General features: G+C 45.0%; 1 protein-coding gene across 2 annotated transcripts in view; it reads right to left on the reverse strand.

Moving 5' to 3' along the window:
• The window catches only part of MLLT1 (MLLT1 super elongation complex subunit), a 32,455-nt gene that overhangs the window by 15,378 nt on the left and 3,110 nt on the right, over positions 1–13,967 (reverse strand). For both annotated transcript variants that reach the window (XM_033082188.2, XM_033082189.2), the window contains exons 2-5: positions 13,237–13,417; positions 10,342–10,424; positions 1,667–1,810; positions 40–165 (exon numbers count right to left, since the gene is read on the reverse strand). In XM_033082188.2, coding sequence (XP_032938079.1) covers positions 40–165; positions 1,667–1,810; positions 10,342–10,424; positions 13,237–13,417 — 534 coding nt within the window. The remainder of the gene's footprint in view (positions 1–39; positions 166–1,666; positions 1,811–10,341; positions 10,425–13,236; positions 13,418–13,967) is intronic.

A 13,967-nucleotide genomic window follows, 5' to 3' on the forward strand; every position in this document is an offset into this window, starting at 1 on the left:
CCCTCACCTCAGGCTGACCCAAACGTGTGCTGCACTGACCTTTGACCCATGGGAGGGTTTGGTCTTCTTGGGATCAGAGAAGGCAGACAGAGGTATCGTGGGCAGCATTGGATAATCAGGACTTGGCCTTGAAACAGTCTCTGCTCCTTCTGGCATCACCATTACCTGGGAATAAAGAGGAGGGAAATTATGTCTGCACAAAGTCTCACGGACTATTAACTATTAACACACGATTATGTTAAGCCACTTGCTCAATTAACACACTATTATTCATCTTTTCAATGTTTTTTTCCTTGCCTGCTTCCTGGCCATAAAAAGATATTGTCTATGGAATGCTCAGCTTCAAGGCAACTCCTCAAATACAGCATATTAAACCCACAAAAACTGAAAGGCAGCAATGCAATATCGAGTGTCTTTCCCAAAGGGAATGCCAATATTCTGAGCACAGGCAGGCAATAAAGCTCTGGACAAGAACTGTGTGTTCTGCTGCAAATGCTCTTCCCCTGAAAAAGGGTAGGGAGATAAATCTGGAAGGAATGAGCAAGATTTCCTTGGTTTAGAAGCTGAATTCTCTTTCAGGGGAAAAAGGAAAAAAACACAGCTTGGGTCTCTCTTTTCACAAAATCTTATCACCAAGCACTGAGCTCCATGGAACAATTCATTCCTACCTTCCTCACATTGCCAGGATAATTCTGTGAAAAACTGCCACCAGAGAAAGGGCATCAGAAGTGTTTAACAGCTGAAACACCTCAGTACACAAGGACTAAAACACCACACTGTGAAAATCCTAGAGAGCAGATGATGGTGCAGCCATCCTAGGGCTGAAATGAGCACCTTCCTCTCTCTGCCCAACACAGGAAAGCACTGGCACAGCGAGGAACAGGAATCATGGAGTGACCTGGATTGCAAAGGGCCTTAAAGTTCATTTTATTCCACACCCTGCCATGGGCAGGGACTCCTCCCACAACCCCAGGCTGCTCCAAACCCTGTCCAACCTGGCCTTGGCCTCTGGCTCATTAAAAACTTCTTTCAGTTTGTGGCTTGGGGTGATTTGCTCAGATCCTGCAGCTATTTGAGGATCATCCTTTAGTCCATTACCTTCCCAGATGAAGGGTTCAGCTACTGCAGCAGCCCATACTTCACTGGGCCTTCTAGAGAATATATTTTTTCCCCCTATACCTGTTTTCACTCTATATTGTCCAATTTTTCATTAACTCTTTTATTATCTAAGCCACAAGTAGTTGATGCTAGGTTTAGAGGTAATTTATTGCCCAGGAAGCACCAAAAAATTAATAAGGAATGGTTTGAAATCCTCTCTCTTTCCTTGAGCTTTTCTGTACTGCCCCAGCTCCTGGCAGCAGGAAGGTCACAGGGAACTGCAGCTGCCTGACACAGCCTGCAACATCCACAGCAGCTCTCACTTTCCAGAGGGGTTTTCTGCTTTGATATCACTGCTCACATTTAAACTGACAAATAAAGTGTCACCAATCACACACCAACAATGTATTTGTTCTGCTCTAAGTGCTGCAGCCTTACAACCACGAGTCAAAACTGGCTGGATCATCCTTTAAATGAATGTAGAAAAGTGCTTGTAGCCTGTTGGGTTTAAAGAAACCTCAGAGCAAAAGGAGCTCACTCCTTGTAGGATCCCAAACTGGGCACTTACCCCTCCAGCTCTGATGAGTTTGCGCCTGAATTCCTTGGTGGGGTTGTTGAAAGTCAGTTTCTCACAACGAAGGTGGTTCACAGGTGGGTTCCCCTCCAGATTTAGGAACAGGTCATATGTGAAACAAACCTTTTTGGGCTCCTCCTGAAAACAAGAAAGGCTTTGGGAAACCAGAAGAAGCTTGGCAAGCACACTAAGTCTGGGGATCCAAACAGTCACTCCTGAAAATCCCAAATAAACCACCAAGTGTTGCACTCATGGAGTTTTTCACCATGAGATCAGAGAGCTGGAAATTAAACTATTTGTGCTTGAGGTTAACTCAGGCATGAGGCTTCTCACTGCAAAAGCAACGCATGGACACAAATTCTGACTGAAAATTGTCTGTTTAAAGCTGTTCAAGTCTCCCCAGAAAAGCAGATTCACAAGCTTTATGCACTACTGTTTTCACCAAAATTCAGATCCTATCTCCTTTGGGAAGCAACTCTAAGTATCAATATTAAGAAAAGCATAATCCTTTCTGAGAGCAGGAACAACTTCTGAACTCCCAGGATCTCTGCGGGCACCGAGAAAAGATTAAGTGCAAAGGGAAAAGGATGGCTTGGTTTGTAAAACCCTTTTCAATATGCACATTGCAGGGGCTCAATGGGAAGATATCCCAGGCTTTTGAACTTTCCAAGGGCACTTTCACCCAAGCAATCCCAAGTTTGTATGCGGGGTGGGGGGATCATCTGCGCCTCACTGCCTCTGTTCCACCTGCTGCACTCGCAGCACAGAATGGAAGAAATCCCCCTCCTTCCCCCATCCCCCCCAAAACTGCAAATACTCTTCTTGTGTACTCCAAATATCGACAGGACACTGCCTGGTGCTGCCTGTAGTTTGCATTTCCAAGCTGGAAAGTCAATGTGGCAAGAGAGGCTGTGCTGGGAAGCGCAGCGAGGCCGGCAGTGCCCTGCGCATTTCCATGAATGCATCCCACGTGTCCCATTCCCTGTGCAGCACTGAGCAGCTGCACAGCAGTCTTTTCCAGAATCCTCATCCAGCAGCTCCATTTCCTGGTGCAGTGGCATTGTTGGATGGGAACAGGCACTGCAGGCTCCCAGCCCCAGCCATTAGATTTGCTGAGAATAGGTTGAAACGGCTTCAGACCACCCTGACTCCTGCTGTTTGCTCCAGAGGCCATTCCTTGGATAAACTACACCTCTAACAATACAAAGGGTGGTAGCTACACCTGGTTTACATCAAAATCAGTACCCTGAGCTCATCTAGGAGGGCTTGGATCCTCACCCTCAAACAGGGACAGGCACCAATAGACACAGAGAAAACTCTCAGATTAACCTGCTGCTACGCCAGGTCTTCAGATCCTCTTTTGGAAAAGTCCTGAAGAATCCACATGCTCCTGAAAGGAGTTTACTAAAACAGATAGATGGGAGGAAAAAGAAAGATCCTTGCAGAATACACTGCCCTGTCATTTGCTGTGTTCCATGCCCGCTCTCATTAACGGAATCATTAGCGAGCTCTGCGTGTGCGCTCGCTGCAGTTCAAACAGCAGCTGCACAGGGTCCCTCAAAGCCTAATAAACTGAAATGAAGGATGAATAGAAATCCAAATGTGGCCTAATAATGGCTTCTAAAATGCTTTCCCTGGTTTACAACAGAGTAAATAATCTTGGCTCTATCAGCAGGCTTTGGTCAGGAGATGTTTTGCCATCCCATTACCAGCTCTGCTTTGTCATTTGCCCATTTGCTTTCTGAGCAGGAGAGAGGCAGCAGATCCCTTTCACTCTCACCTTGGGTGTCCCATTTTTTGGTGCTTTTTTCACAAGCACCAAAATATTTATCATGTGTCTGCTGAATTTTTGTAGAATTAAGGCAGTTTTAAAATGTGATATTCCTCCAGCTCAGAGATCACAACCGTCCTGGGAATGAGCCCCAGCAGAGTGCCCTGATCATTAAAATCTCCTTTGTATCCCCCAGGCCATAAGGAGCCCCCCACCCCCCAGTGAATAGTTGAGATTACAGCACTCCTAAAAGAACCACCACAAAAGTCTCAAAGCAAAAAGCTGCAAATAAACATTCTTTCCTTTACTGCCCTCACTGCCCAGCTAATGATTACAGCTCAGGCCACTCCAAAGCTTAATCCATCCGGTCCTCCCTAAAAGGTTCTTCCCCCCAAACAACCATCAAGGGGAAGAAGGGGGGGAGAAAGCCAAGGAAAATCTCTCTCAATTGACCCAGACCTACCCATCCTCTAACTTTAAATGGAAAGGCAGGCTGAGTCCACAGTGCCACACTTCAAAGCCTTTCTCAATAACATGCAGGGATCCACACATCCTGCTGCTGGGAGCTGCAACCCACAGTAGGATCTTTCTCACCCCACAAACTTTGGTCCAGACAATCCTAAGCATCCTTCATGTACTGCTGCTTCAGTAGCAACCACACACACAAGCCAAGCTTTGCTCTTAGGTAATTCCACTTTCTGATATTCCTTGATGCCATCAGAAAAAAAAAATGACAAGAGAAGACACTTTGTTGCTCCCAAAACCACAGGTTTTTCTAAAGGGCCCTACATGCAAAAAAAGCTTTAAAAAGGGTGGATCACATCCATTTCTAATTGGTAGATGTGAATTGTTCAGATCCAAATTCAGTGCTGCATTTGGCCATGAAATGGTTAAGCTGGGATGTCTCAGCAAGGCCCCTCAGAACCTCACTTTGCATCTGCCCCTTAAATCCCAGGATGCCAGAGAAGTAAACTACAAGTGAGCACCACAAAGCCAGGGCTTTTATTTGCAGCTGCTGTAAACTTCCCTTCATCCAGTGAATCCCCCTATTCCACCTCCAATCTCCTGAGCTGGGTACATTAGGTTTTATTTTTACTGCTTCCTGTCTGCACCGCCTGCCACTGCGCTGTTACGAGCTCTGATGCTGCTTTATTTTTCCTTTGAGTTCTCAAGTAATGGGTTAAAGTTCTTTTGGCACTTTTCTTCAGTAAGAGGAGGAATTTTTTAAAGTCTTTTGTTAAAATTTCCTTGTCTTGTTTTTAAGGCAGGGTGTGCCCTTTGCCACTTAACACAAATCAAAAGAATTTCACTGGTAGCGTGCGCATGAAGCTCATAAATCACTTTTAGAAAGCCATAAAACAAAATTATCTACAAAAATCTAGCACACCAAGGAAGCAGGCTCATGGTTATTCAATAACTCTAACATCTAACAGCACTTCCCTTCTGCCATAGATGCCTGACAGAGGCATTTATCCAGAACGTCTTGGAGAAGTGAAACCCCTTCCCAGGCTGGTACAACCCGTCTGACTGGTCCTGGGGCAGCTCCAGACAGGGCAGTGCAAAGGGAATGGGCCAATATTCACATTTTGAAATAATCAGCCTTATGTTCCTCCTCTCAGGAATCCATGAGCCACCCTTATCTTTTGGGAGATTCTTTCCCAAAAGAGAGAATTCTTTGCTTATTACTTTGTTTGAAAATCATGTTTTCCTAATATATTCTTATTATATACATAATTATTACAATAAATATATAAGTATAAATTATATAGATTAGTGTAAATACATCTCTATCTACTTACTACTCCAAGACAAGCACTTAATAACCTAACTCCTACAAATACATGATATGGAGCTGGCATGGCTGATAAAGCTTCTGTCTTTGCAAACACAGCCTTGCCACACACTGCAAATATAGATATATATAAAAATAAATATTTATTTTCAGCATCTGGAGGTACCTGTGGATGTGCCACACTGAATGTGCCACACACAGCCCAGGGGTTTTAGCTCTGCTCAGATAAAAGATGGGTAAATGGATAACCCATCCTAATTTCTGACAGAAAAAGGTAAAAGCAAAGATCTCCCAGTCAGCAGCAGCAGGACAGGAGGAATTGCTGCAGGTTTGGGAAGGAACATGGAACAGGCCAGCCCTAAAAAGGACAAGTTTCACTCCTCCTTCCCCAACTTTCAGCAACACTGAGCAAACTCCAACAGGTTAAAGCTGCTCCTGCTCTCCTCAGACCTGTGCACATCCTGCCCCAATGGCAATGTCAGTAAAATCAAATGTCCCATGCAAACACAGGCTCTTCAGCCTTCCTCAGGAGGATTTTCCTGGCCAGTCCCCTCCTGATGGCACAGTCCTGACACCAGCTGTAGCTGATCCTGTTTCACCTCCCCTGCCCACCTACAATGTCTCCAATAAGTCCCTACTTTGATACAGAAATAATTTCCCCCTTTTACAATATTTCTCTATTTGTTTTCTGTATCACCTCTACAAAGGTTGCAGAAGGGGTAAAATATGCATATTTTTCTTTTGAACCTCACTGGAAAAATCAAACTAATTTCTCTGCTTTCTTTGCTTATCTCCCTCTCACTAATAGGAAAAACCCAAGTTCCATGTATCCATTATGTAAATCCTGGAAGGCTTTTATCTCTAGCACTAAAATTAGGAGGTAGCATCTTTAAAGAGACTTTAATACAACATCTTATCCATGTTGCATTAATATCATCTGCCTTATATCAGAATAACATGAAAATCTACTAGACCTTTAGCTTTGTGGGGAGGATTGATCTAATTTGATTAGGATGCAAAAAATGTCACAGGGAATGAATACCAAAGCCAGACCTGTATTACAGTCTCCAGATTACAACGTGTACCACTAGAAGAGATTTATTTGGAGACAACAATGAAAAAAAAGCTTCCAGACTGTTGAAATTGAGGGGGAGAGGGAAGGGGAAGAGCAGGAGAAAAACAGCAAGGCATTTGTTGTAGCCGGTTTGTATCGATTTGAGCACCAGAAGCCACTCACAGCAGCCCTCGTTACAGGAACACAAAGGATTTCAAAACAAAAATAGCACACTAACATTTCCAGTCCAAATGATCTGCTGTCATTAGCCAACTCGACTTTCAAAAGCTTTATCAATCAACCTGCTGAGCCCCTGCCATTTGTTTTTCAGGATCAGTTACAGCAGCAAAGGCTCTGCCAGTGTTCAAGGAGACCACGAATCCTGGGGCTGCTCAGAGCCTTTGCTGTTCACAATTTACATTCTGCAATTCAAATACCAGCCCTGAGAAAGCAGCTACTCATGGATGAGCTGGATTGCAGCACAGGAAGGACAAACACAGACCAGGGGATAAGAACAGCCTCTTACACCTTTTCCACACTCTGCTGACACTTCCCCATCTGACAAAAAGGCACCAAGAGCACCGAGCCTGCTGTTCCAAACACACAACAGTGATAACAAAAAGGGACTCCTCCAACACAAAGAGTCAATGGGTAATTTTATGCCAAGTTGCTCAAAAAATCCCTGATTAAGTTCATTAAAACTGTTCTTAGTAAAGCTGTTCCTTCCCAGAGCACAGGTTGGTATTTCTTTAGGCAAAGCAAAGAGCACACGGCTCTGACAGCCAGGATTTGTCATCCCAGTAACAAATCAGGACAGGGAGAGGAAATGGCTAAGAAAGGAGGCTTAAACTGTGGGGGAAAAAAAAAACATTTCAGTCAACCATGGCAAAGATCAATCTCCACAGACTGGCTCACTCCCTCTTTAAATCCTTTCTCTTCTCACCTTCACAAAGCTAAACATGCATCAATAAACAAATCCCAAAGCCTCTGCAAGTCTGATTTCAGCTGAGGCCACACACACATCAACAAAAATGTGTCACAATGTGAGGAACATATGGCCACAAAAGCCACCCAGCTCCCCTGCCCAGTCACCTCCAAAGAGCCTTTTCACCCCAATCCCAGAACCAATCCATACCATCTACTTGAAGAGAATTACTCAAGGATGAGTCCCAAATGCTGTAATCAATTCACAATATCTGCTGCACACACACCAGCTGATCCCCACCAGTGCCAACAGGTTTACACAGAGTAGAGTGACAACAAAGTCTTGAAGCAATGAAGACTTTGATTTATTTGGTGTTTTAACACCATCTTCTTTAATTTAGGAGAACACAGGCTGTATGTACTAAACCTTTGCCATTCCTCCACTTTCTCATCTTTTTAATTTTTACTATATCCCAATCTGCATTTCTGTCTTTGTAGAAGTATTTACCTCTTACATTTCCTTCAACTGCATTTACTGAAAATGATCAGAGCTCTTAAAATTCCCAGATGGCATCACCACTGGGCAGTGCTGGACAGAGGAGCCCAACTCTTCACACAGAATCCTGGAATATCCCTGAGTTGGAAAGGATCCCCAGGGATCATCAGAGCAGCCCCGGGCCCTGCCCAGACCACCCAACAATCCCACCCTGAGCATCCCTGAGAGCGGTGTCCAAACGCTCCTGGAGCTCTGGCAGCCTTGGGGCCGGGACCATTCCCTGGGGAGCCTGGGCAGTGCCAGCACCCTCGGGGGGAAGAACCTTTCCCTGAGCTCCATGCCAAGCCCTGACACAGCTCCAGCCCTTCCTGGGCTCCTGTCCCTGCTCACCCCCTCAGCAGCAGCTTCTGAGCTCCCTGCACTGCTGAGTTCATGGCTGAATCTGAAAACACCTCTTTGTTCCAATGATGTGCTGGAAGATGGAACCTTTTCCACCTTCTCCCTCAACCACCTCTTGGCCCAATTAAATAATGAGAGGTGCTGCCTGAAACTCCTTAATTAGCAATTTGTTAATCAGCTTAAAAATGGAAAAGAACTTCTCCAGAAAACATGCAGCTAAAAATCAGGGCAAAAATGAGTGTTTTGAAGATCTGTAGATTTGAAAACAAGTCTGCAACTCAACCTGTTCTCCTATTTATTTGTCATGTTTCTGAAGACCAAAATGTCAGAAACAAAGAGCCTTCTCCTAAATTAACAGCTCCTTCCATTGTTTCCAGGGAGAACAGAGCCCACCTATTTCCCTTATTTATAAAAGCCACCTCTCTGCTCAGTGCTGGGGAACAACTCTGCAGTCACGTGCGTGGAGAAACAATGAGGAGTGATGACCCCAGTGGGTGTGAAAGCAAGTTCTAGTCAGAAAAACTGCCAGCTCCATATTCCATGAGGAACATGGGAGTATGAGGGACAGAGGGAAAAGAAAACACAGGAATGCAGATGGCAGTGAGCACCTACAAAAAGACACAGAAATGAGGGAGAGCTGCTTGTGAAAGAAACCATTGCAGAGCTGCAGGGAAAAGGGAGGAGTGTGGAATGGCTGGGTGAAGAAAGGAAGAGAAAATAAAAGGGAAGGGTGGCACTAAAACACAGTTCACCCCTCTCAGGCATTAGAGGTTTCACTTTTAAGGAATCAGCCTGGAGAAGTTCGTATTTTTTGGTCAGGAGTACAAAGGAGTTTGAACCTGACTTAACCCAACATTTAGTGCAGATGGAGAATTTTCTGATTCCCATCTAAAACCCCAGAAAAGCCACCAGAAGCAGAACTGCTTTCAGACTTTTGAGGTGTTTTTGTTGCACTCAGGTTGTAGTTTTCAGTGTTTGCCACATAAGCTGCTTTTATCAACACTGTTCACCCCCAGCCTCTGCCTGCCATTTTTCTTCCCAGCCTTTAGGCTTACCCTACCCACCCAAAAAACAACTTGTGGGCAAAACATTCCCAGGTTTAGGAGGCCACTCTGTCTTCTGTGGCTCAGTCCCATTATCTGGCTTATTCCTCCAACCCATCAAGTGGGGTCAGAGCAATGTGGTAGGCCAAGAACCCAACCCAAAATGCTGATTATTCACAGAGTGACACCGCCAGCAGAGCATCCTGAGCTGGAGTGGGGACAGAAGGCAGCAGCAGACAGATGTTTGTGGGAGGGCCAGGAAAGGAGGATGGGAAGCTAAATAGAATGAGGCTGCTCCATGTGGGCTGCTGTCAACACACCTGGGGTAAGGGCTGCTGCTGGGAGAGCACAGATTCCAGGGATGTGGCTCAACATTCTTGGTTTACTTTACCTCAGTTCCCTCTTAGGGATCATAAGCAAAACATTAGTTTTTATTTTATTATTTAAGCAGTAATCAAACCCAGAAACATCCATTATTCATGTTTAACAAAACAATTTAACTGAAACTGAGGTAATATGAACACAAGTGCCCAATTCCCTGTTTTCATAACCTACAGCATGTGACCTCTGTGGTAGGCTTAAGGCAAGCAATAAATCCAAATTTTAACTTTCATATACTTGCTGGCAATGCATCTTAAGACTTCAAATATTTAGTGTTTTCTTTCTGGAAGAGCACTGAGTTAGAACAAGGATATCTTTAACACAGCTCTAAATACTTGTGCTACACATGCAAATGTTTGTCTTGGGCCTCTGCAGATTTCATACCCTATACAGTTAAATTTAATAAGCTTGCAAATTCAAAAGCAGATTTTTAAATATATTGACAATCAACACAGTGTTTGCAAATATTTATGGTATTGGTGTTTTATGTTTCTTTACCTCCATATGTAATAAAATATTTTAAATTGCTTTAACATCCTCCATGCTAAAGAAGCTACAAGTGGTACAATCTCTGCTCAGAATCTCCAGGACCATCCACTGTCCTGGTATCACCTTTCTATGCAATTCCATTTCTGCCAAAAGCTTTCTTTTGAAGTCTGGCAGGAGCTTCCAACTCCCAGTTAAATTCTATTTATTAGACTAATAAAAAACACACACATAAAACAGTCACATAATTTAGTCTTTCTGTCAGGCAGTTTCAGGCTCTGGCACAGCTCAAAACAATTAGAAGACCAGAAATCAGATTCTACCTTGTTTTTGAAGTGCACTTCAATGGGCATAATGAAGCCAGCATAGCCAGACTCCTCCACCTTGTAGGGGGGCTCCTTGCACACTGAAAGAGAACAAATAAATGTGAACTTGGAATTCAGCACAACTTTATCTGAGCCAAAAAGGAGCTGCAAGAGGAGAACTGGGCCTCTGACGACTCAGGGCACAGTTAAAACACTGACCTTTGTGGAAAAACCCACACAGAATAAGATGGTGGCCACAGGCTTAGTTAAGAACATGAAATCTGTTCTTAGCTCCTCCCATGGAACGGAAACATAAAACACTGCAGGCCCGAGGCTCAGTGAGATCCTTCCCTCCCGTGCACCCAGATACAATTACAGTTCTGGGCAGTCCCACAACAATGCAAACTGCCAGCTCCAAGTGCCTGGCAAGGAAAGGCCAAGCCCCAAAAGGTGGAACAGCACAGAAAGGTAAACTTTGCTGCCCATATTTCCACGAGCACACACAAGCAGGTGATTATGTTTTCCTTGAAACACTGCCCTGCACTGCTCAGTCTCACAGCTGGGGAAGAGCCACGCTGCAGGCACTGCTTCCCCCACAGGTGAACAAACCTGAAGGGCAGGTGAGCACTGCTATTTATTTCACACACAAGGAAACACCAGGAGGAAGGTGAACCAGTTTGCTGCTAAGGTCAGAGCTGCTTACTGCAGAAACAGCAATTAGAAAAGTTAATTGCTTCTCAGAAATTAATCTGCATGTCCCTGCCTCAGTTCCCTGTCCCGCTATCTGCTGTGGGCTCGTGCTCCTGAATCCTTCCTGAATTCACTCCAGGACATCCCATCTGAAGGGTTCCAGGATCATTTCTCTGGCCATGATGGAGCAGCACACAGCAGCTGCCAGGAGAAACATGAGCCCCACACAGATATTCTGCCTCTCAGGAACCGGATGCACTTGCATATAATTTATGCAGTACAATATATGTAAATAAAGTCAATTAGGTAATTAGAGGAATTCAGTGCAAATCTTTTGAGTTTCTCTTAAGAATTCCAAGTAATTAATATGATTAGGAAACAGTACATCAAACCTAAAAGCACACAAATTATTTTCCTTTAATGTAGCTGTATTATCCCCACCCAGCTCTAAGCACTTCTACCATCATTAAGGTGCTGGAAAGCAGCACTCCAAATGCAACTGAGAAAAAAGGGCATCACTAAAAATAACAAAAACCTCTAGACTTGCTTTAACTTGAATTTCATATAAGAACCCTGTCATTTAGAGGGAAAAATCCCAAACCAAAGAGCAGTGCCAATATGGCAGCAGGAATCTTAAGCCTATCTGCCAAGCAGCCTTTGTTCCTCTGCCACTCTATTCTGACAAATTCCAAGGGCTCCAAGAGCAATCTGCCAGCAGCACAAGCCCACCTTCAGCACCAGGATCTGCTCCAAGAGGGCACCATCTGAAGAAACCCTTCAAATAAACTGAGAAACAGGAGAGGCACTTGCCACAGGATTTGGATATAACCCAGATACACCTTGGTTAAAGGCACACTGGCATTAGGAGTAAGCATGGAAACCCCAGAGATTGGGAAAAAATCCCCCTGGAAAGGCAGATGCTACAGCAACTGACTGAGCAAAGGCCATGGTTTTATACTGCCAGAGGGCAGGGCTGGGTGGGATATTGGGAAGGAATTCCTCCCTGGGAGGGTGGGCAGGCCCTGGCACAGGGTGCCCAGAGGAGCTGGGGCTGTTCTTGGATCCCTGGAGGTGTCCAAGGCCAGGTTGGACAGGGCTTGGAGCAGCCTGGGATCATGGGAGGCATCTCTGCCCATGGCAGGGGATGGAATGGGATGGGCTTTCCAACCCAAACCATTCCAGGATTCTATGTACTATCCCAACACAGTTATTTGTAATAAATTAATTACACCAGAAGACAAGAACTGTAACCCACAAATTGCATTTTTATTCTATAAATCAGCTTTCAGCTCAGTTCTGCACCTGCTTCTCATACAGCACTTTTAACAGATGGGTTTGAAGGGGATATGAACACACAGAGCAGAGTCATACCCTTGTGAATGCTGAGCACCTCTCAGTTCCTTCCACCCCAGACTCCCACAAATTCCCAATGTCACAGGTTGTCCTAAGGCATCCTGAGTGTCCTGCTCCCACAGCAGTATTTCCAAGAATGCACATTACAACAATTCTCAGGGGCAGCTTGTATTTCTTTAAGCACTGCAGCTTCAGTTACACAATGCTGCACAGATGTGACTGCACTGCCCCTGAGAAGGGCAATTCCTGCTCCTCCACCTCCAGTCATGAGCTCCTGCTGCCCCATGCCAAGAATGAAGTTCATTTTGTCACAAAACAAAGTCAGAAAATAACACTCCAACCCAACCACAGTGCCTGCACTGGGCTTGCAGGGGGAATGTACAGCAAAGACAACCTCACCCCATAGCAGCATTGATTTCTGCTGAGTTAAAGCTACCTGAACTGGCACCTGAGACTAGAAATTGCAAGAATCTGCAAAACTCTCCATACCCAGTACACATCTGAGCCCAGTATTAAAGCATCTCTCATGTGCTTCCAGCTTTTGCTGCCGAATTCTAACAAATCAAACCCATCTTTCCCATTGTGTAACATGAATTATCTTCTGCTGTCACTTGTGTCTTGAGAACCTGCACATACTAATGCTTAAATAAGAGGAGAAAGCAGCTCACCTCCTGCCCTCTGAGCAGAAGAAAGGTCCCATTCTCCCTGACCTTCCTCCAGCACAGTGGGGAAAGGTTAAAGCCGGAGCGCACGCAATGGACATTTCGCTCCTCTTTAGGGAGATATTTCACAGAGAAGTGACAGTTCAACACAACCTCAACTTGCAAAATGCTCTTTCATAGACACAAACCACGTCCAACCCCCTCTGACCTCGCTTGGGTTTTGGGAAGCTCTCGTGCAGCCGGAAGACGACGCGCTCCACGAAGTGCTGGATGTCGCACTGCTCCGGGCCGCGCACGAACACCATCCAGTCATGGGTGAAGCCCTCCGTGGTCGGCTTCTTGCGCAGCTGGGCCCGGTGCCCCAGCTCCAGCTTCACCTGCACCGTGCACTGCATGGGGACAGAGGGAGGAGGGTGAGCACAGACAACACAAAACCGTGCTGGGGGGCACTGGGAACGCAGCAGAGCCCATGCGGGGATCAGCCTCGGGCTGCAAACCGCTGCTCTCGACGGCAAAGCTGGCACAAAAATAGCTCCAGCACCATTTCATACCTATTTTCTTCCTAATATTAACACTGCAGAGAAAGCAGCTCTGCAAGAGGGATCGGTTTCTCTGCCTCACTTATCAGTTAAATTGTCAGCAAAGTCCTAATTGAGGAATCTTTATTTCTAGAAAGCGTCAGAGACAGAACTTGATGTTCACAGCTTACAGAATTCACAGCACTGACAGAAAACTCATCTTGAAACAGGAAAAATCAAACCATGAATTGGTGGTTTATGATGTTCTCTAGAATATATCACTCACCAGAAGAAAATTATGTTTCCTGTATGGTTCTAAATATATTTTATTATCTCACTTTCAAAGACCAAGTTAGCATATCTGCCTATACAATGTCCAACACTAAACTGACCTAATTCTGATTTGCATTCCTGAATCCTA

Source organism: Catharus ustulatus, chromosome 29 (assembly GCF_009819885.2).
Source record: "Catharus ustulatus isolate bCatUst1 chromosome 29, bCatUst1.pri.v2, whole genome shotgun sequence".
Classification (NCBI taxonomy): Eukaryota; Metazoa; Chordata; class Aves; order Passeriformes; family Turdidae; genus Catharus; species Catharus ustulatus.